At 43.2% G+C, this 23,933-nt stretch overlaps 1 protein-coding gene across 9 annotated transcripts in view; it reads right to left on the reverse strand.

Moving 5' to 3' along the window:
* The window catches only part of KALRN (kalirin RhoGEF kinase), a 526,710-nt gene that overhangs the window by 39,708 nt on the left and 463,069 nt on the right, over positions 1–23,933 (reverse strand). For 8 of the 9 annotated variants that reach the window (XR_005105961.1, XR_005105960.1, XM_037398618.1 and 5 more), the window contains 11 exons: positions 20,698–20,981; positions 19,736–19,840; positions 13,821–13,951; positions 10,127–10,193; positions 8,715–8,818; positions 7,462–7,531; positions 6,804–6,890; positions 5,929–6,021; positions 4,802–4,852; positions 4,385–4,462; positions 3,289–3,474 (listed from right to left, as the gene is read on the reverse strand). Coding sequence is in view for 7 of the 9 variants with exons in the window: in XM_037398618.1 (XP_037254515.1) it covers positions 3,289–3,474; positions 4,385–4,462; positions 4,802–4,852; positions 5,929–6,021; positions 6,804–6,890; positions 7,462–7,531; positions 8,715–8,818; positions 10,127–10,193; positions 13,821–13,951; positions 19,736–19,840; positions 20,698–20,981 (1,256 nt within the window). In the remaining 2 variants the exon portion in view is untranslated. The remainder of the gene's footprint in view (positions 1–3,288; positions 3,475–4,384; positions 4,463–4,801; positions 4,853–5,928; positions 6,022–6,803; positions 6,891–7,461; positions 7,532–8,714; positions 8,819–10,126; positions 10,194–13,820; positions 13,952–19,735; positions 19,841–20,697; positions 20,982–23,933) is intronic. The other variant, XM_037398613.1, reaches the window with a different exon arrangement.

Below are 23,933 nucleotides of genomic sequence, written 5' to 3' on the forward strand. Positions count from 1 at the left end.
ATTTTAAGGCCAGATAGACCTGACTGATGTGCTAAAAATTTACTATAACCTGTAAATATAGTTAAAAAGTTCCTACTAAGATGTTAATAGTCTATCCTTCCTTGATTTAAAGAAGTGTTTACATTTCTTATCCTCCATTGTTAAGTCAGTTTCAGTCAGAGTATTTTAAAAATGGAATGGACCATGCACAGGGATATACTGGGAAAAAAAGAGCAATTCTCCCCTGATGTTCCAACAGATCTTCTTATTTCTAGCAGATTACAGTCATCTGCACGCAATCACTTCACTTGACTGCAGTCACAGACCTCTGGAAATCTCATGGATGGCATTTTTGGCTGCTGTCCTGCCCTTGGAGGCTTCTGTTTAAGTACACCCAAAACTTTAACTTTTCCTGAGCTACTTATACCTGTGATAGTAAATAAGAATATGTTAGCATAGCCTTTAAAAAAAAAAAAAAAAAAAAAAAGAGAGAAAGAGAGTCTTCATATCAAAAGTAGACAGCTCCAAAGACTAAGGCAATAACATCCCTCTAGAAGAAGTCTATCTCGAATTGCTCTGAGCATCTGTCAAGGCATGGAGGGATTCACTCCACATCTGAATACTGTCCAGCATTCAAACTGCAAGATGGAAAGAGCCTCTTCCTTCTCTTCTGGGGGACCCTGTGAAGTTAGAGGGACACGCAGGAACTCCTCTGACATGGTGAGAAGGAAAGGGACAGACAGCGAGCCTGGACGGTGCTCTTCCTCTTGTTCTGAGGTCTTGCTCCTCTGGTTGATAGCCCAAGCAAGCAAGTCAATCCTGGTATGACTCCAGGAAAAAGACTTGTAGGTCAGAGTCCCTAACCTCCTATTTGCATCTCAGGGAGATGCATTTGCCAGGGCTGGCCACTTAGGTGTATTGAGAGTCTGAAAGGCATCCAACTGAGAAGTATCCAAGAAGGGATGTGCAATTTCTGAACACTAACTTCATCAGTGCATAAAGAAGTGTTCTTTGCTAATGTAGGACATCATGCTCAAGCTTCTATCACAGTTTCAGTGTGACAGACCTTGGAGAACAATATTTGGGAGCCTGGCTACATCCGAAGTCATATGCATTTCTTGCTCTAACGAAGAGGCCTCCAGTGCTCAGCAGCGACTGTGACACAGAGGAAAGAAATAGGATCTCCACTGCTGGCTAGGTCCTTCTGCTGTGTGGGAGGATGGGACCAGCAGGGGAACAGCCTCCATGTCTCAGGGAGTGCCTCCCAGAGAACCAGACAAGCATGACTGCAGATGGTATCGAAGCCAGCCAAAGATGGCTAGGCAGTCCTGGTAACTGCTGTGAAGATGGGCTCAACCTGCCCAGCAGGATCTTGTCAGCACTTGAACCAAGGTCAAATAAACTTGGTCCCAGCTGACAGTGTAAAGCTTCCTCAAACTCTGGCTCGTGAACTCCTATCAGATGCAAATTCTGGATGCCCACGTTTAGGGCAGGGTTATGAAAGACAAGTGATGAGGCAAGCCTGCTTATGTGACACCTTGGGACAAACTGCCTCTTGCCAGGGAATCACCCAGCTCAGGCTGAAGCTCCACTGCAAGGTGAGGATGCCTGTGGCACAGAGTGGTGGTCCTGCAACAGGGAATGGTCCTGCTCCACTGTGGGCCACAGCTCATCTCTGTGGGAAAGCATGAGAGAAATACAAAAGCAGGCAGAAGCTGAAGTAGGGGCTGGGAGGCAGGGTGCGAAAGCTGCTGGCACACAGGCTCCACGCTGCGCTGGGGGAGATGCACACGGAGCCACGGGGAATCCTACACTCGCTGTAGGCACTCACCAGGAGAACGAGCTGTTTGCCAAGGGGAAGAAAAGAGGGACTGGAAAATTATCACACAAAAATTTTAAACTCAGGCAGTGGGAACAGTATTACTTTCATAGGCTGTTTAACTAGAAAAGCAACTCATGCCCTTGAGGCAAGCTAATTTTATTGACATTAGAAGAGATTTATTTTTCTCTCTTTATCTACAATATACAATTCAGCAATTGTTTCCTGCAGATAAAAGCTGCATTGTTATACATACCATAAACTGAAGCAAAAAAGATTAATGTTATTTCCATCTCCCAACTTTAATAATGATTTAAATCAGCAATAAGATAAAATCAAAGCTGATCATCTAAATCAAGATGATTGTTTATTTGTACACTTTAGGTTTTTCCTTTATAGCTTATTATTTGGTTGGAAACTATGAAATACGCTGACTTACAAATGGATATAGGCTTTTCAGTAAATGCTGCAGATTCTGTCAGCCAACAAGTTGCCCTCGTTTCAATAAATATGCTGTTTATCATATATTTGTTTAGTTATACATGGTTAATATGCATTATGGTACCTGATATTGTTCTCTTCTACTTCATATTAATGTATAATTTAAAATATAGAGCAAACACAATGCATTCTTCCATATCTCTTTTTAACCTGTATCTTTGAAAAGGAAATCAATCCCGACTTGCTTCTCAGCTTTTGAATGATCAAGGCACTCAAATGAACCAGTGACTTTGCTCTTTCTGCAGGCACAGTAAAGGCTGTTCTACCAGGAGAGGTGTAGCGCTTACCATTTTAGATGTTAACTTCATATTTGTTAAACAAGCATAAACCCCCTTAAACAAATGAACAAACAAGTATTTTCCCTGGTTACTTCCAGTTTTTACTTTCAGTCCCAGCCCCACAATCTGGAAAGATTATTTAAAAGCAAAATTAATTTCTTGAAACGTGTTTTATATTTAGCTGGTTTTATAATTCCTCGTAGCTGCATTTTTAGAGCTATGCATGGTTTTGTTTGTTTTTGAAATAGTTCTGTCTTCTTGCAACAATCACATTTGTACTAAAAGCCCTCCCCCGATTAGGGACAGTATTTCCAGTAATGTCACAGAGAGGCTTAGTACTGCCTTAGAGTTTGGCCTAAGATGACTACACCTTCCCCCACCTTTCATGAGCACGCTTAAAAGCAACTATTGTATACTTCCTTTGACTACTGCAGGCTCTGTAGCAATATTTGCTAATGCAGAGCTATGAATGACAGAGGACCTGCCCTCGCTGTGTTCCTTGTAAAAGTTACCCAGTAAATTTAGGCACCCAGTGATTTATTTGGAGATGGTCTTAAATGGCTTCTGGTCCATTGAAAGGTAAACACAAATGTTTTCTGCAAATTGTTGTCCACCTATGACAGGATGGACCAGTCTCGCAGCACAGAAAACTGGTAGGATTTCCTTACCTGACCATCAAACAGAATATGCCTCTCCCTCTCTACTTCTTACCTTTATGCTTTTCTTGAACATGTAGCCTGGTGTTAAAGATCCTTTTCTAAGGAGTTCGCTGAAAATAACTATTTGCTCAAAGAGAAACACCCTACGCTCCTTTGGTCGAGACTGAACGCCAGAATCCTGCTCTGTCACATAGAAGGTGTCCTGCTGCAGCAGCTTGCCTTGCGCTGTCAGCTTGCCCTGAGAAGCAGAAAGGCACCAACGTTACAAACATGATCCCACACAACAATCTGCTGGTTTGTGCAGTCCAAGTTTTCCAAGCAGCACTGAATTCATGTGAGACATATCCCCTCTAAATTTTCAAAGCAGCAATCTTGTAAATCAAGACCTCAGTTTAAGAAAAATAACATAGGTTTTCTTTGTTCCCGTTGCCACTGATTGTGCACATAAAACCAAAAGCCAGAGGTCTCAAGAAGAATTTTTTATATACTTAATTTCAGACACTGTTCCCATTATGTAGTTTGTTACTGTAGTGCCTTGGATTGCCTCTGGTCTTGAGCTCTCCATCATTCCCTAAACCAGAAGCCAATGACAACACCTCTGGAGGCTCAAAAAAACCAGGACCTACCTGTTTGCAGGAATGCTACAATGCATAAGAGGGTAAGACAAACTTGACTTCATTGTGCAGATAAGACATCTCAGGAGGGCTGCCAAAGTCTATGTTGGCTTAGTTACAAACCACAAGCTGTAACCTGTGGGGTTACAACTCACAGGTCCCCTCCTGGATGTTGCCAAAGTCAGGGGGAGCTGTTAACACATTAATGCTAGGGTGACCTTACTAACAGGCAGAGTAGTCTGGCTCAGCACTTATTTTGCTCTGGCAATAGAGACAAGAAATCTACTTCAAGCTTGCAGAAGCTTTTAAGGACCTCACATTTTGAAGAAACAATAGATAGATTGTCACAAGTTTGGAGTGAAAGGTATATCACCCCCACCTTCAAAACCACACCAAAGCATGCAACTCAGCAACTGGAGAAGAACAAGCACTAGATAAACAGCCTGGAATAGGGCCAGTTGTAGAGACAATCATAGAAAGATAAAATACTTCTCCTTGCCTAGCTGTTGTTATAAGCAGAATGCAAACGCATACCTCAAAGCCTTGCAGGCGACCCAGGTTCATCATATCATTGCAACGTTTTGGTACAAGGCACATTAATTCAACTGCTTTCTGTTAAGGAAAAAGGACGTTGTATTATTACAAGAGAATCAGAAGGTTCCTCAAAGCAAAGTGTCAAATAATGAACTTCAGTAGCACAATCACCGCTAGCAGTTATTCATGGCAAGGCCCTCATGTGCTGAAGAGGTACAGTCATGTCTAAAAGAGGATGGTGCACCTGCAATGCAGGACTGTGCCTTCATCTTTTACTTCAGATTTTAGCTAAGAGCAATAACATGTTTAGAATACCAGCGGGATCTTCAACTATTGTCAAAGGAATACTGGGCTTTTCATTCCTCCACATAAAGTGCCATTAGATAACAGTACTATTGTCGGGACTTGAAAACGTACCTCTACATCGGAGCACTCCAGACCAGCTTTTTCACTGTACCTCAGGAAGTCCTGAAGAAAGCAGAAAGGTTTGCATTAAGGCACTTCAGGAAGAGAAAACAGAAGATGCCAGTTTGAAAAAAAAAAAAACCCAAAACATATCCCAGCATGTGATTTTCTGAGAAGAACCTTGCTAATATTAATAAAACCGTCTGCAGAGGTTTGTGAACATTATAAACTCTTTATAGATATGGAAAAGGGGTGTGGATGGTTGCTGAAAACATCATATAAAAAAGACAAAGCCAGGATTAGCCCTTGGGAATGCTTAGTTGGTCCCTGTCTTAAGCCACAAGACCACACACACTTGAAGACTTTTTTTTTCCTTTTCACATTTCAGGGAACACACTGCTGTCTCTTTGCTAGTGTGCAATTACAAAACTGTGGGCTGATGGCAGCCTGCTTGAGACTAGTTCAAAAAAAGAGAAGAAACCAGCTCAGAGCCCCAGTACTGCTGGGGATGACAGGGTAGGGTTCAGCCACGCCTGCTCCTAGATGTTAGCTTGAGACCCTACGGATGGACTTCCAGAAATGCTGAGTAACTGGCATTGTGGATAAATCAGCAGAAGCCAGAGTGGTCAGACTCCTTTGGGGAGCTCACCACAATTTTTTCCCCCAATTTTAAGACAGCAGAATATTCTGGAAATAAAGTTCCTTAAGGTAATTTGAAGAGAGATATTCAGAAATGGACATTATAGCATTTATTAGAAGTCTGCCATTCAGCACCAAAGACAGGCTTTACTAACACGCCTGTGTGCCTTATTGCAATGTAAAAAAATTGAATGAAAGTTTGCTCTGAAACTTCAAAGGAAGAAAATTCCTATTTGGATTTTACTCTTCTATAAAAAAAAACAATAGAAAATAATTTTAAAAAATCTTTTTATCATCCTAAATTGCAAACTACTCCTACAGATGTGGCTCTCCTGCTCTCTGGACATTTTTCACAGTAATCTGTCATTGTATGCCCATGTTTAAGCAGACTCTTCTTTCCTTTTAATCTGATGAAGTTAAAACCAAGGCTGAATTAAAACGACAGCATCTCATGCAAGATGCAGACTACAGTTTAGTCCAAACTGTATCTTTCCACTCACCTTGAGAAGAAGCTGGTATTTAGTTATTCTTTGAATGGGTTTGATTAGAAAGTCACTGATGGTTAACCGTTGGCTTATTTCCTGTTGAACCTCCTAAAAATTGAGGATTAAAAACAATTGCAAACAATAACAAAGTAAAACAGAGAACATGATAAAATGTCTCAGTAGAGACTTATTTCCACAGAAAGTTGGCCTGTTCTTAATCTTTTGTTTGCAAGAGGGAATTTTAATGGATTTAAAAAACCGGCATATCCTACTTAGGCAAGGACTGGGTAAGTCTTGACCAAGCTGGAAGGCGTTGGAAAGCACGGGATCCCTTCCCCCTCTGAGCTAACCGAGCAGGACTACAAGGTCTGGAGACCACTCTTCCCACTGCAGCGGGGATTAGCTCACAAACAAGTCCTGCAAAGCATGCCTCTTACCCTTGGGTGAAAGGAAACATTTTTCCCTTGCTAAACAAGCTTCTTTCACATTAATATCTAAATGTGTCTAGTCCCAAAGATTCCTTCAAACACACAAAGTTATTTGGAATTTATGAGAGGCACCACCCAGCTCCAACAACTTTTACCTCCTCCCCTGTTTGTAGACCACAGATGAAAAAGTCTTATTTTATTTTGGACAGAAATCAATGCAGTTGTACTCCGAGGGCCACAGACAGTGAGTACGGGATTAAATATTTATTAGAAATTAACAGTATGAGAATTTGAAACAAATGAAAGAATAACACTTTTCCCCATAGCAGAGACTTTAGCAGCATGGGCAGTATCAAAATCTTCTAACGTTTGTTTTAGCCAAACCCCACAGGTTACAGAATAGTCTACTTGCCTTCAACTCACAGCTGTAAGTAGCAGTAACGTATAATGAGCCATGCTTACCTCAAAGTATGCCTCATACTCAGCTACTATATATTCAGATCGTGGCTTGTTTTGGCAATATACCACATACATGTGTAATCGCCGCTCCTATGAAAGCAAGAGGCCGGGTGAGATATTGGCTACCGTTCTATTCTGCTATTAAAAGCTGGCAGAAAGTTGCTATGGTGTTCTGCTTGGTCTGCCTTATTTTTGGTTTAATCAAAGATTTAGTTTGCTGAAGTAGGAAAGTAAATCGGTAATTGGTTCTGCTCTCCACTTCTGCACCTTAAGCAAGGGGAGGTTTCCGTGGGGGCAGCCACTTGGGGTTGTCAGCCCCACACTGGTCGGTCTGAGATTTGCTGTAGGTTTGTGCTCTAGCTATTATCACATGAACATGTCAATTGTAGCAGTTGGCAAGTACCTGCCATAATTATATTTTGGCAGATGTCCTCGGCCACAACAATCTTGCCCCCAAAATGAGAAGTCTGCAAGAAGGCAATGATTAATGCTTTGGTTCAATCCAGCTCACTGCAGATGCATAACTATAGGGATACTTTATGACTAAATTTAATTTTAGGCATGTAAAAGTACCAAGTCGACACAAATATGTTTTTTGGAAAGGAGTCATCACACCCTAACTGACAATTATGCTAGAGACAGGTAACAAAATAAAACTTACGTGCTTAATAAAAAGCTGTGCTAAACGCTCAGGTTCTTGAAGACATTTTTCCAGTTCAGCCAGGAAAAAGCTGAAAGAAAGGACATCAACATTTCAGAATACTTCTTTAGGTCATCCCAGCAGCAAACTAGTTGTCCTTCAGATATATCAGTGCAATTTTAGCTATATTATTCAATAATAAATGAAAAGCTAAGCTCGGCTTCAGCCCATAATGGTTGGATTTCTAAAACATTAGATGAGAGCTGTGAAATATGGAGGTCTTGTCTTGCAAAATATCTGTTCTTCTTTACTATTACAGTGGTTTAAACTTTTAAAAAGTGCCACTATCTATCTAATTGCAAGAGTTGCTTTCCTTCACTGAGAACTCCCGAAGTAAAACTTTTCCATATACCAAAAGGCTTGTGAAAACTCAGCTGAAGCTCTACCAGGAGTTCTCAGTTGCATGAGCAGATCTGGAGTACTGGTCAACGTGGAAGAGATGCATAAGTTTCCACCTGAAGAGACAAATCAATGCGTTTTTGCTGGTGGAGTTTTGGTATGTTCTGGTTTTCACTGTTTTTCAGTATATTACCATTAGTAACATACTGTAATTCATAATAGTAATAGTAATTCATGCACACAATCTCTATCTTGACCTGCAGCTTTTGGGTCATTCATTCTAGCTGGAATGTTCTTACCAAGAATATACCAGGAAAAGTGAGGTAAAAGCAGCTAAACTAAACTTTAGAAATACTGGTAGGTTTTTCTAACTGGTAGGCGAATCCTCACAATTTCCCTTTCCACGATCATCCCCTTTTTCAGTGCAGGATTTCTGTCTCAAATGCCTCCATGGATTTGCTACAGTAGCCATATTTGGTGACATGCCTGCAATGGCCTGGTCCCAAGAAATCCCAGAACCTCAAAAAAAGATGCACATTGGACAGCTGTCCCAACTAAACATCCCTATCGCTACCATCAGGTACAGTGCTTCCATAACTCAATCCTCCATAAATGTTAAATTCATCTGCATTTAAATAGACTTCTTGACCTAAACATGCAGAACTAAAAATAGGAATCCCTCCCTGTGTGTTACAGAAAACTCCTGTCATCACGCTTAAACAACAAATGGCACTCTGTTGCTGGTAACAACTTGATACATGATGAAGCTTTTTCTGACATTTTTTGGTTTGTGCTTACAAGGGCACCAGATACCCCAATCCTTTATGGATGAGTGGTTAGAAAGGTGCTTAAAAAGGAACTAAACCAAAACTTACTCTTTGTGCCAGTCGTAGATCTGGTGAATATTGCCAAATACTATCTTGTCTTTCCCTTTCATATCTTCAGAAACTCCTTTTTCTTCCATCCTTTTCATGAAGCCCTTTAGGATTAATGATCAGTGATTAGCAAAGGGTTCATTTGGAGGGGGAGCATAATTACACTCTTTTATTTTCCCAAAGAACAGAAGGCTAATGTCAGGATTTTTTACATTGAAAATGCTTAAAATACCTTTTGTACACTTTAAAACCAGAAACCCATCTAAATACTTTAAATCATAGTTTGCTTAAAAGAAAACTTTAAAGGATTTATTCTGAGTATCTACCTTATACAAACCGTTATTAGATGTCATTGAAGTGACAAGTGCATTTAGAAGATAAAAGTTAAACAAAAGTAGTTTATCAAGCTCTTGGCTTCTCTGTAAGAGGAAGAAGCCAGACTCTGTACAGAGTTCTTCCACTCATCACCATGAATATTTTGTGGAGAAAAAAGCCAAGCAGTAAGTTTAAAGAGTCACATGAATAGGACTTCTCACACCTCCTGAGAGTTTCTTTGTAAGCTTTTCGATCTGCCAATGGTGCCTGATGTAAACAGAAGATAATATAAAGGTTTTTAAGTTTGGAAACTGTTGAAAATCACTGTTAGATGGGCTGATAATTCTCCTTGGACTAGTGAATGTCAAAAACACTGCCGAAAGGCACTTCAAACACATGCCTCCATCCCTGAGTCCTGGCTGGAGAAAAAACTGGACCCTGCCTGCGAATTTGCTCTGACAGGTGATCCCTAGGGATCAGCCAGGTCTTTACAAGTTGAAGCTTAAAAAACCATGACTTTTGTTTACAAAAAAACCCCACCCCACCCCACCCAAAAAAACAAGCCCCAAACTCTATTTTATCTCCAGGGTTTTTTGCAAAACAATAATCCACAGGCCACACATGAACCTCAGCACAGACCCAAACACAGCTTCTGGAAAGGTACTCCGGCACTCAGACACAGGGCTTTAGTCCAGGTGCCAACTCAAGAAAAGCATGTTACCGTTACTTGATATGACAGCAAGAAAAGCACAAAAGTGGTAGAAGCATCAGTTATTCTCCATCACTGCCCTCAGGACTACACTATAGCACACAGAGTTTGTCACAAGCAGGGTAGCCAAGAAAAACCTTTGCACACTGAAGTTGAAACCTAAAATACAATGTTTGTTAGACAGAAGCAAAAATAGTTTCCAGAGACATTTCTTCTTGTTTCTGTCAACATGAGAAGGGGACCATGGAAGCAGAGCACAATAAAATAAATAAAATAAAAAATAAAATAAAGCGGTTTGTTTCTTATGCTGTATTTTTTGTTGTCACTTATCAGCATGGTACTTTTTAGTGGGAAAACCTTCTGCATGGCAGGGTTTGCTTCAGCTCACCTCCACAACAGTTCCCAAGTCTTTGACGTAGTCTTTTTCAGTCTGTACCAGCTCATTTAAGACAAACCTAAATTTAAACAGAACAGACATGCATTTAACCATATTCCTTGATGTTGCTGTTTGATCCTTTAACCACACATTACCTCTCCACAAAACCCCATCGTCACCCAGATCACATAACACAACTCACTCTTCATTCTCTTCTAGCTCAGCGGAATGTAAATGACAAAACCACCAGGTCAGGGTAGTTTCAGTTCTCCTAACCACACCTAACAGTCCAGCTGCCTGTGCTTTGAACTACCTCTCCCCACTCTCCTCTCCTCCACCCCCCATGCAGCCCCCTGACAACGATGGAGAGATGTCCTGACCCATTCTGCAGTAGGCAGCAGAGGATTTCTTGCCCCTGTCCCTCTGGCTTTGCCCAGGATTCAGCAATTAAGTTTTGATTTGGAAGTTTCAAATACCTGGAAAACAAATCCCCTCTCCCGTCACAACCAAGAGCTTAATCTTTCAGACTGGGTAATCTACATGTGGGTGTCAAATGCTTTATGCCTATTTCAGAGCTAATAATCCTGGGTAGGAGAGTCACCTAATGAAGGCCTGCTAGATGTAAACAACAGCAAGCTAAAAAAGCCCCTCCTTTGTAAGTCAAACTGACTAATCACATAATGTGCCTTGGAGGACAATTTCAAAAAGTTACAGCTTGCTGCAGACAGTTTGCCTCTCGATTACGCCATTACATAGACTTGGCACGTGACAAACTCCATCTGTGCTCAAGTTCACTACAGCAGTAACGAGGCTAACAAGATAGAGGAGTGCTTTCATGTCTAATACTGCCCTGTTCACATCAATCAGCAGATTGACCCACTTGAAACGATAGGGCTGAGGGCAAACAGCGCTAAGATAAAAGCCTGGTTGAAAATATCTAGAGGAAAAGAAAGCAGACTGGTGTTGCAAGGGAAGACAGTTACGAGAGGTTACTGAGAAAATAAATGCTGCTCTTGCTGCGCTCCCAACATGTCCCTTGCTCAGAGAGAGCAGAGGAGATACTTAAGACATGTGGCAGGAGGAGGTCAAACAGCTTCTTGTTCATTTGAGAGTGAAATCCAGCCCCCTTGGCAGAAGCCAGGGCTGGCAGTGACGATGCCAGATGCTTGTGCTCTCCGAAGTGCCCTGCCAAGTTGTATGCCTGGGTAGTAAACACGCGCGGGGCAAAAGGTTGCTCTTTTACAAAGCAGCAGCATGTGGCCTGAACAAGTGCGTGCTGTACAGTCCCCTCTCACTGGCTGACGTACCGTGCCCTTGTGAAAGGCTTGCCACTCTCCTCCGCCCAGGGAGATGTGCGGGGAGGTTACTTTATGGCTCTCACCACCTCCATCTGCACCGCGTTGCTCCACGAACACAGAGAGCTGCTGGGGAAATGGGGAGAATCTCTCCCACCTGCCCACTGCTTCTCCTTTGCTCTGAGTTACTGCAGGGATCCAACTGGCCAAATCCTGCTCTAAAAATGAAGCAGTGGGTACTTGTGGTACATAATGCTGCAGGACGCAGGCAGGCGGGTGTGAATTAAAAATCAGTGCAGCCGTGTCTATCGGGTGAAAAGACTAAATCTGCAAATTTACACCTCTCATAGGAACCAGGGTTTGCACCTCCACTGTTTAACTGAGCACCAGTGTTTCCCCATCTCCTCTCTTCCTAGCAAGCAGAAAAATCAACCTTGACCATCTCTTTTGGTTCTCTGAAGCCCACCTGACACAAGACCTTAGAGGTAGTGCCAAATTTAAGGTGCATACTAAGATGTATATTGCCAAGAATTCAAGCTCAGTCATCTTTTCATCTGATAACGTAAGTCACCAGCAGGTATTGACTACACAGCTGTATTTAAAACAGCATGAACTGGAACAAGGATAGAGCCTCCTCAATTCTGACTAAGTCTGAATATTTGGGTATCTTGCTAACTCTGCATTAAATCTATACTGAACAATGCCACTCGATGAGACCACTGCATTACTGCTCACAGAAATGCAGCAATCAAGCCTGATGGAATAGGGGCTTCCTAACACCAGGGCTAACTGCTGGCATACACGTGCTGCCCGAGACACAGGAAATTACTGTCTGTGCCCGTGCAAGAATTCAACTGCTGTTTTGTGGGGAACAGGGGGGTCACAGCTCAAGCTGGGAGCTCAGCTGCCTCATATAGCTATGGAATGAAACCTAGTGAGCCGCAGAGATATGGAGCAGAGACACAAAGGAGCTGGAGAAGTTGCAAAGGAGACAGATGTTTTGTGCTGAAAGCCACTAGCAGGTGCTCCTAAACATCCTGGTGTTCAGGAATTCTGGACAGAGGCAGCCACTAATTACATGTAACACACTACCAGTCTCCGTGCCAGAAGCGTTGCGTGCTAGAAATCATTACTGCACCTACACTTACAGTGGCATAGGTCTCTGCACTAAAACCGCAAACTGCAGTTAGTTGTCAGTTATCTAATTAATGAAATGCTACCAGAAAAATCCAAGAACTTTCAATATTGAGGAGCTTTTAGGAGATAGGCACAGGCAGAGACGTTCCCTGTGGGAAGGCTGATGGCTATCTAGGAGATAACTTCTGCCATTCAGAAACACATCCAGGAGCATCATGTCCCTGCCTGCTGCTGGGAGTTGCTTCGGTTCCTACCTGTGTCACTTCTCTGGCTTCCTACGGCAAACCGTAGGAGCAAATGGTAGCTTTGACAGAGCTGTGATGCTTTGCTCCTGCTTCCTCTTGTGCTCTTCATTACCTCCTTGTTCTCCCCGACTTGGTTTCCTTCCCTGCTTGGCATCTTTCCCAAATGGGCTGCTCTTCTTCCACCTCTCACCTTACCACACAAACTATACACTAACTGTAGGGAGCATTACTTTTCCCCTCAATCTACCATTTGATTAGATCGTTAGTTCCTGTTGTTAGTGTAAGAGGCAGTATAAAGAAAACAGCTACCTCAGCTCTCTTTCACACAATTCTTGATTCTGTTTCTCCATTTCTCTGTGTCCTTCAGCTGAACTATGCATTTAAGAAGTGCTCCAATCATGATAAGCTTTTAAGGCATAAGTGTTATTTTTGTTACATTTAAGGGAGTGTACAGATAATTTTAAAAAACAACTTTCATGAGCTGTCACCATTTCCTTCCTCTCCCATTACTATAACCATGAGGGTTTCCCAAATGAAACTTTCTCTTTAGTGGCATATTTGCATCACAAATGCACCTGAAATCTGCCCCTTCCTTTGCTAATAATGAAGGCAAAAAATATTCTCTCATGCAAAAAATCGTAGTGGGATTCTCTGTTCTTTTTCTTGAAGGCAGCTAACAAGGTCAACCACATATTCCCCTCTGAGAGCTGATTTCACCTCTGGCAATGCAGTAATCACCAAGGCAAACGTCTCAGTAATACTTGTCTAGCTGTTCAGAGGCTTTTCCAGCCACAGCTATTTGCTATCTGGGGTAAAAGCTGTACATTTTAAAGGGTGATGAAGAACTTCCCAGGTGTGCAAGTGCTTTTACAAAGTATTTTTACAGGTTAAGAACAACCAGAAGCAAGCAGAACACAGTTTTGCGCTCAGTTCTGTGCTCATTCACTGACTACAAAGTATTCTTTCAGTGCAGCTATGTGTCCTTCTCGGGTGCATATTTCAGAAAGAAGAACCAGCAAGACAACTTACATCCTGCCTCTCATTGCTTTGGCTTTTTGTTCCTCTTCAAGGTTTCGTGGGGGAGTTGAAGGCGTCATTCCCTCATTTAAGCAGCCAGTGGTGTCTTTTAAGCTTCCTCGGTAAGATCCTCCTTCAAGGGTCTATAAAAGCCCCAGAAAATGACAGAATAAACATTATCCTTGAACTCCAGCATCAGTGTTATCGTTTTGAGTCAGTTCTGCAGTCTAAAACCAAGCAGAGCATCCAGCCATACTTTCCCGCAGGACTTAGTGAAACACAACCAAATTAGTTTTAATTTGATATAAGACCAACACATCTCCCCCACCCCTCAAAAAAAAAAAAAAAAAAGCAAAGCATTAAAACAAAGAAGATGTCCTTGTGCTAGAAGGTGGAAGAAGATGTTCCTGTAGCCCCAGAATGAGAAAACTTTTCCAAGTTATTTCAAAACATCCTGAAAATATCTCGGTGTCTCAATCACAACCAGTGTTAGGCTACCTGTGGTCAGTGTTTCTCTGCCAAAGTCTGAATGGGGATTCTTCATAGTAAAGTGAAACACAAAATGTAACAGAAATACATGGATACATACTAACATTCCACAATAATCAGAGTTTCCCCCAGATCCCTGGAAAGTAATTGCAATTGAAACAACAGCCTGCATGCAGGGGAGAGAAAATAAAATATCCTCCGAAAATATATCTAACCAGAATAATTGAATACTTTTCAATTTGTTAGTCCCTTAATGAAATAAAAGTATTTTGAGTAAATATTCTGGGAATGTCTTTCTTGGTTTCCCATGTCACAAAGAACCTTTACCACTTACTCCTTATCAAACACCCTATGAACACTGACTATCTTCATATACCAACATCTAAACCAAGAAAACACCAAAACCCTCTGAAATGATTCACTAGATAAAGCTGCTTGCACAGGGTTACAGTAGTATAATGATCACTGCAGGATTTTTTGTTTTTTATTTACTCTCTTCACCTTTCCAGTATACATAAGGAAATGGACCTTTATAGGCTTATCATAACCCTGCTTTAATCCTGACTTGGTAATTAAGTGAAACTTGCTCAAAGCAAGCATTCACGTAATTGTAGAGGTCCTGGGACATGTAGAAAAAAGGTTTAGTGTTGATATTAACATTTTGAACTGTTCAAGGGAAAACTTAAGAGAAGCCAAGATATGAAACAGGATTTACTCCTTGTCCAAGAGACATGGGACCAGACAGGGAGAGTGCATGATACTGAAAATTTTGAACAAATTAAACCCAGAGCATTTTTACTGCTTATTCCACTCCCTGTCAGAAAGAGTTGACAAGGCAGATTAAAAGCAACACATGAAACTTTGTAAACTTAAAGCACAACTGTGATACTTCAAGCAGTTTTACTCTTTCAAGGGTCTTTTCAGGGAAGCCAGAATACCATATTCACACGTTGGGTAGTAAAACTTCCGTGCCTCAGAACAAGTTCTAAAACAAACCAAACAGAACATCCCAGCGCGTAAAACATTTGAATACCAACAAGACCCCAGAAAGAGTGCAGTACAGTAGCTCCTGCTCTGCAAAGCCCGCTCCAAAAGTGCCTTTTGACTATGCAGTGCAGAGCCTACATGGCAATGTGAAATGTAGGCTTCATCTCACAGGGGGAGCAAAAATGCTAGACACTCTACTGAGAAGTAGAGCACAAAGCATTAATAAAAGCATAGCAGGTGAAGGTGGAAAGCAAGGAAACCAGAAACAAGAGGTAGGCTTTAAGGGCTTTAAGCCCTTCCCTGAATCATATTAGGCCTGTTGTGTACACAGTTTTCACAACACTAAACTTACCAGCTTACTTTTGACCAACTTTTCTATTGCACTGACAAGATCCGCAGCAGTTGGGACATCGGAGGAGCTCTGTCGAGCAGCTAGCAAAGAAGAGGACTGCAAGACACCAGGTTGCAAAGGAAAAGGAAGTTAGCAGGATGAGAAGGGAGTAGGAAACCAGCGGTCAGTGAGGCAGCTTCTGAGACAGGAGAACGAACGTGAAAGGGAGCAGAAGGGTTAGAGGACTGCATGCGTGGTCAGGTGAGTGAGTGTCGCCATATCAGACAAGCACAGAATTGCCATCCCCTTCTGGCTGCATGTCTCCCTGCAGCAGTTCCAAGGGTGGGAACCAGGGAACAGCACCAAAGAACTGAAGTTCATTGGCAGCCAGGCTACAATACTCTTAATGTCTGTTGTTTCCTCCTTCAAAGGACATCTACGGTCTTACAGGCTCCAGAATATTGATCTTCTTACTGTGGATGTAAGAAATTACCCCCTCCCCCATACATACATATTTAATAAATGCAAGTTAAGTACAACGTACAGATGGAGTTACAGGCAATAGGGGAGGGAGGCAGAGGGGAATGAATCATTCCCCCTCCCTTCCCCACAGATCAGTTGCAACTCTACATAAACTCAGACGACACGCACTCATTCATGTAACTTCAGCCACCTAAACATGTAACTTTTTCCTCCCCTCTCTGCAATCAGTGGAGAGAAAACACCCCTACGTATCTCATCCGCCCTAAGCACCTGGCACAAGAGGGCAGAAACACTATTTGGAGATGCCCACTTTTCCCTATTGACGTTAATTAGAACAGTTTCAGTCTCACTTCTCTATGCCTGTCTGTTGGTCACAGGTATGCAATTTTAGGTGCCTGACACCATGTAATGTCTTCGGATGTATCTACATTCAGGTACCCACAGCTAATAGCTTCTGGTTATTACAAATCTCTGGATTTGTAATTACAAAAAACCAAAAAACAAACCCTGAGACCTCTTCAGTGTGCTACCCAAGCATCCCCTATGGCACCACAAAGACTGGCCTCTGTGAAATATTCAGTTTTACGTGGGCCTCTTCACCCCTTGGTCTTTGTCCTGAGAAACTTCACTTTGAAAACCCAAACTCATGTGATAGCTATGGGAATTTGTATTTATTAGCTCACCTGTATGCACATTTCTTTTGAACGAAATATAAGCACTGACTAAAACGGTAAGTCCTTTGATAACCTGCTTTTGGCAGGCTGACATGGACTAAAGCATGAGGTAATTTTTTATAAATTCTGCATTAAAATTATTAAAAAGCTTATTCATCTCTCAGCTGCTTAATAAAGGTCTTCTGGAGAGCAGGTATTTCAGCAGAGTCACTGTGCAGGTGCCAATGAACGGGCATCTGAGATTAAATAGTGCTGGCGAGCGAGGCATGGAAATGTGATGGCAGGAATTAGGCAGCTGGCCACCTCTTTAACAGCCCTTTGGGGAGGTTGCTCATGTTGAGTGACACAGCTCCAGGAGGAGAAAAAAAAAAAAGGCAAAGGAGACCAATCCCAACCAGAAGCCTTTTGACAAAGCAGAAGCATTAACAGTCTGCCACTCATCGTCTCCTCTTTCACAAATAATACATCTAATCAACAGTTCTAATTACACCAACAACAAAAACTACAGGTAATCAGGCTGGTAATTGAGGAATTAGGCTGGCAATGCAGGAATCGCATACAAAAAAGCTCAGCCAGCCTGTTTCACCTGCAATGCTGAAAGACATGTCTAGGGGGGGAAAAAAAGACTGAAAATAGGGACTTTGAAGAGATACTGGACAACCGCATAGATGATAACCATCAAACATAACCATTGTAGCAGAGGTCATCCGATTTTTAAAGGCATTGAACAGCTGTTGCTCTCACTACTTTTCACTGAAATTGCTCAGTATCTCTTAAAAGAAAATAACAGCAGGATTTTGAAGGGAGCATGGAAATATTTGCTGCCTACAAGTCTTTCATGGTTAAATAAAACTCTTCTGTGACTGATGAGAGAGTCTGGCTTGTTTGGGGCAAATCGGAAAATGGTATTTATGTTTCCCAGAAAGTAAATTATGAATTTCTAATATGAAGAGATCTTGCAATTTGTCTTCATAAGAGCCTCCTGGAGCAGTGAGGTACAATTATTGCTGCCTTGCAGATGGGCTTAGGGAAACGTGCCACCCCCTGCACCATGCAGACATCTTCCACCTACCACTGCTGCTTCCCCATGCTGCTGCTGGCCCAACCTAAGCCCATGCCTGTAAGCAGTAGTAGGACATGAGCAGGGAGCTGTAGCCAAATTAACACCATGAACACGCCCCAAACAGTGCTTGCTAATGCATGCTCCTGTACCAGCGAATTCAGGAGCCATGTTTGTGAACTTAAGTTTTTTCCCTCGTGACAAAAAGCGAGTAGGGGATGAAAAAGAGAGAGAAAAAGAGTTTCAGATGCAACTCGCTCTATTTAATCTTCTCTTTTAGGACTGGGTGAAGAAACAGGATGCCAAAATGCTCTATAAAGCCGAGACATCTGGAGTGGAAAACAGTTTAGTTCCACAACATTGGCACTGTCAGAAATGTATTTAAGAAATACTGACATCACATGGCATGTTAAAAATCAAAAATAGTCACCCGAGCTAAAGCAGTTTTCTCTTTCTTTAAAAATAAACCAAAACAAGCCCCCAAAAAAACCAAAAAGCAAACTAACCTCAAAACGTTCAACTAAACACCACAGGGAACAAGCCAGGAACAACTGCTGTTGTGCTGGGCTCGGATCCACCACGGCTCAGCTTCACCGACCTTTTGCCTCCGTGCCTCACCAGACAGCCAGCAGCACATGCAGCACTCAAAGGGCAAGAGTCCACAACTCCAGCTGCTTCCTTCTGGTCTTGCTGCCACCACAATGTCATAACATTTCTGACAAATTAGCAGCAAGCCCCCAGCTCCTTTCCTCCATCACTCTGCTCCTTGAGTCTCAGAAATATTTGTGCTCTTCTGTCTCTATTTCCAAACTCCTGCCTGAACCTTCCCCAAGAACATTCTGGGTTGTTGGGTTTGTTTCTGACAATTTATTAATCTCCCCTATCCTTGCCTCTTTGCACGCAGTAATTACAATCAAAGAATAGAGATGCAGAAGTGGCAGTGCTAAAAACAGATGCCAGCAGGAAAGCAGGAAACAGCTCTCCAGGAGGATGGGTTTCTACAAGGGAGATGACAGCACCAGGAAAGGGTGGGGAAGGACACATGCCGACAGGACCTGTGCGGACTGTGAAGGCAAACCACTGTCACAGCTGTATTCACAGGTTCCCACCGCAAGTCCAAGAGAGCAACTGAAGGACTCTGCACCATCTGCCACTGCACCATCTACCACAGCAACCCCTGACTTAACATTCAAGAGACCCCAGCTAACAGCAGAGAATACCACCACCAGCATGCTGCACAAGGATGGGCAGACCAAAGCCTTTCTCACCCTCCTAAGGGGGACTTCAGATACCTTGTGGGCTTCTGAACTACCTGGAGCAGATGGACCATTCAGTGATGACCAGCCACACGCTGAAAATGCCAAATGATAGCTCTGGGTAGGCTTCTCCATCTGCAAGTTTTAAAGCACTTCAGAACGGAGAGTGGATGGTGGGGCACAGACTAAAAATGTTCCTGGACCTCAATCACACACACAGCCTGAGTGGAGAGCACAGGCTCTCTAACTCTCAGTAAAGGTGGTATTTCTGGATTTAAACAGATGCCAGCATCTGTCCTACTCCTCAGGCCCAGGCTGCCACCAAATGCTATTTCTGCTGCTGCTGCCAGACACCAAAGGCACTTTTAAAACAGGTGCAGCAAACGCACGTTACCAGCCTGAACGGAATTTCTGACCACACACAACACACGCACACCATCGACCTGTCATGAAATGGGATGCCAAGGCTAAATTGCTTATCCAGCACTATTTGTCAATCCAGTTGGTGAAAGGTATTAGATTATGATTTGGATATAGGAGTCTCTTAAAACCCCAAGTCTAGGCCCTGAATACTAGAAGACCACTGCGAGATGGCTATGTGAGAAATGTACTTAAACAGCAAACTGATATAGCAGGGGAGGCCTTACCATCTCATCTTGGGTTGGATCATTGTCAAAAATCTTCATGGGAGGAGGAAGAGGTGTGTGAGACTCTTCATCTGGTTCATCTTCGCCCCAACCTTTCTTGCTCTTCTGAAGAAAATTTAAATGTAATTACAAGCAGTGACAGGTTTCTTGTATCTTTTTAGATACCTGAACCCCACCACCGGGTTGTGGGTCTGTTGATACTATTACTGGCTCAATATTGCACTGGCTGTAGAGAACTGCAGGTAATGCTAAGCACCATGGAAGAGAAGCAATAAAGATGTAAGGTTTTGCCAGTTAATCCTGGTGCATTCTAAGCATTACAAAAATAACAGTTTATAGGTCACCCAAGAAGCTAGGGCAGTTACAGTTGTCTGTCTGCTGATGGAAAAGTATTATTCAATTTAAATGAGAAAAGTTCAATGTACAGTTTTTAAAATGTGTTCCTCTATTTGTGTTCAGTTTTTACCATCTCCATTTTTGGCTTGTATTTCCTTATGCACTTTATCAGGAAAGAGCCATCCTGGCAAAGAACATGCCTGAGAGAAACTGCAGCTACAAACATGTAGCATACTTAACAGAAACACGGCTGTTTCTCTGAGTGTTTTCTTTCAATAAGAAATTACACTGCCATGGTAGGATAAAGGTGACATGAACCTCAGCAAAAAATGATCTGCTCAAGAATAACTTCATTTCTATCCTTAGCAGCTTTCTAATAGGCTACTAAAAAACCCTCTAGTTAAATGTCAGTAATACATGCAAACTTTCAAATGCTATTCCTTCTATATCCCACTGCTCTTTGCATGACAACGCTGTTTGCAACACAGCTTGGGTTGATGCAATTTTACATACAACTCGCTGTTCCCTTCAGACCCTAAGGGAACTGGGTTTACTCATGCGTGAATCACAACCACAGAAGAGACTATCAGAGATACAGGCTTTCCTGCAACAACCACCGCACACACCTCATCTGCGCTGTCTCCTTGAGGAGTGGTTTCATCTCCGGTCTTTGGTGAGCCGAGGTCAAAGCTCTTCCTGCCATCTCGCACCTTTTTATGTTTCTTGATGTTGCTCTCGGTTTTGCCACTGTTCAGCCGGCGCACAGGACTAGTCAGCCATTTCTTCAGGGTGTTGGTTGAGCGCTTGGGGCCAGGAGAGCTCTGGATGGAGTTGAGGGATGGCTGAGGTTGTAAGTTGGCCACTGAATCAGACTTGCCACCATTGTCATTGGAAGAGACCGAATATGCGTCTGGAAGAAAACAATGCAGGTGAGAGATCATACCAGCACCTCCTCTCTCCTAGTGCACATCAAGCGCTTGGCAGTCCTAAGCATGAAGATACAAGCTGCCTTGATGCAAGGCCTTCTGACCTATGGACATCGTGTAAGCTCTGTTGCACACCAGGGAGAGGAATATGCCCTCGCAACAGGCATTTTTCACAGTCTTACACACTGCTCTCATTTCCTACTACACTATCTGTCTTTACAAAAGATTGCAGACAGCAAAGTTATCTAGTTTTTGAGGAAAGCCTGAATTTCATGCTAAATGCTGAATTTCTCAGCTTCTTCCCACAGATTTCACTATGAATTGCCAGGAAGAAAATAAGGACAAAAAGCAGATTACTAGAGGAGACCTGACAGCCACCAACACTTTGTCAGATTCCAATTCCATAAACGTTCTTCAGCTGTTTCCGGACCCCAATGGCATTACTGTTAGTTAAACTACTTATTAACTTTTGAAGGTTATTTGAAGCACCTTAAAATTACCTCCTTTGCCCCTGAAAGCAATTTGTCAGAAGACTTCACATCTTCCCTAGAACTAAGAAACTGGAATGAGCAATTACAAATTGTTCAAACCAAAGGAAACTCCCAAGAAAGAGGTGCAAGGCACGCTTAAAATTAAAAAAGATTTCCATTCTATGCAAGCAGGAGATACTGCTGAACTGTATCCAACTGCAATTATCAATACACATGTTCAGACTAGCACCTTAGAAATGGGTGCGACCTCCCTTACCCTCCCCCCCACCCCCAAAAGCAACAGACCAAAGATGTGCCAATGTCAATAAGTCTTTAAAACCAAAGCAAGTTGCTCAAAGACTTCTTAATTGCCCTTTAGGAACAAGTGCTCTGCTTTCACCTTCCTGAAATTGTGGCAAGGCAACTCCCTCCCCAGGAGCAATCAGGGCCTCAAGTGTTTAATCCCACACAATTTAAGATGAATATTATTTTTTTTTTTACAGAATTCAGAAATTGTCACACTCCTGTAAGATACATCTCAGAGTGTACATCAGCAGCCAGCTGATGTTATTACACGTTTTTTAGATGGTTATCTCTGAATCTTCCATCTGCCCCAGCAGAAAACAAAAACATAAGTTACAACACAGGAAAATAGCCTGGTGCATCCAGACATTCTCAGTTCAGCAATAAATATCATTAGAGATACTGGACAGTACACATGCTGAAGGAGAGCTACTCTCCCAGAGAATCGCTACCTATATTGTTTTAGAATATAGCATTATATAGAATACGTAGCTTCTGCTACCTGCATGCAGAGCTCCCATCCCGCCGGGCAAGGCTGCTGCCGCCAGCCAGCTGTGCACCCAGCAGAGACCACAGCCTGCCCTCTCTGCCAGCTTGTAAAACATAGCCCATGAGTTATAATATTTTATCATATTTTATAACCATAGACAGTCTCAGTTGAACCAATAATTTATTACATACCTGAAGTCAAAAGTTAGTTTTTTAGAACATATGGAAATAATTGTAACAAGCTAGAGAAGTCAAAGTTCATTTCCCAGACAGGAAGAAAATCCAAAGCATCTGTCTTCTGATGACAGGACTGAGCGTGAGAGGGGCTGGGAGGAGGACGGATCCCAGGTGGAGCTGCTGGGTTTTTTCTGACCCCAGGGCAAAGTAGCAGTCTTATCACAAAAAGGCCTGAGTCTAGCCAGCTCCTGTTGATGTTATTTCATGCACACGAAGTGGTGTTACATTAACTAGCGCAAGACAATATTTGTCAGTGGCCGGCTTACGTTCCAATCAATAGGCTTCAGCCAGCCTCCCCTCGCAGGTTCCACGTGATGTTCTGGGAGTTTATCAGCACACCTTGCGTCAGCAAAATTCAGGGTTTCATGATGGTGATTCTGATTTTGCAAGTGCCCTCACCCCTCCATCCCCCCAGCAGCACCGAAAGCCACGCAGGTGGCATGGGAAGCTCCAGGGTTCCTCGCCAAGGGGCTGCGCCGAGCTGGGTACCCTCGGGTGCCCGTGCCCCTGCTGCCGCCGGAGGAGGGTTAGCTCTGGGAATTACCGGCGCAAAGGGAGCCGGGCTGCGGTCATGGAAGAAGAAATGTTGGAAGTGATCGCTCTGCAGAGGCTGCCACTGCCAGGGGTGATTTGGGGCCAGCAGCCGCATCACAGACCCGCTGCCTTTGCTGGGGACTGGGCTCAGGGGAGGCTGAGGAGAACCCAGGACAAGCTGATCTTCCCACATCTTGGCTGATTAGTGTGCAGAGATTTTTACTATGGCTTGGCAGTAACACAGTCCAAGCCCCTACCTCCAGTTGACGGCACATTGCCAATTTAACTTTTGGTAAGGGCAGGGAGCTGACAGGAGGCTGGACAGAGCCGGGGACAACCCCATCCGCCCCAAGGATTTGTTACTGAGATGCACAATCATTCTTCAGCCCAGCAGGCTCGAGGCAGAGCCAAACCCAGGAGCCCCAAGGTTCGTGATGGAAAGGGCAGGAACCTCCCTTCCCACCAGGAAACACCCCTGGTTTTACAAGCAAGGCCAGGTCCTCACCTCGCTGCTCCTGCTCCTTTCCCCAGACAGCGCAGCTGTGGCTGGGGCACGGCCGGACACACAGCACCTCTCACACCACAGCTCTCTTGAGGCCATCCCGGGGAAGTGATGGTCAGTGACTGTCCCTTGTCAGCCTGGGGAAGGCAGCAGGTGGGCAGAAACAGCCCAAGTGCCGAGCTGGCCCACAGCCCACCCTGCCCAATTGCAGGAAATTTGCCTAAATCTTAACCTAGAGCCAGAACCCCTCTCCAGCCCCACCATCAGCCCTCCAGAGTCACAAGCCACAGCAAAAGCCAAACCAAGGGTTTCCAGAGGGAGGTGTGTTACACTGCAACGATCCCGCCTGGACGAGGCTCTGGATTTTCCTGCTCAAGGTCATGCTTTTTGGTGAGGAAAAG

Source organism: Falco rusticolus, chromosome 8 (genome assembly GCF_015220075.1).
Source record: "Falco rusticolus isolate bFalRus1 chromosome 8, bFalRus1.pri, whole genome shotgun sequence".
Taxonomy (NCBI): domain Eukaryota; kingdom Metazoa; phylum Chordata; class Aves; order Falconiformes; family Falconidae; genus Falco; species Falco rusticolus.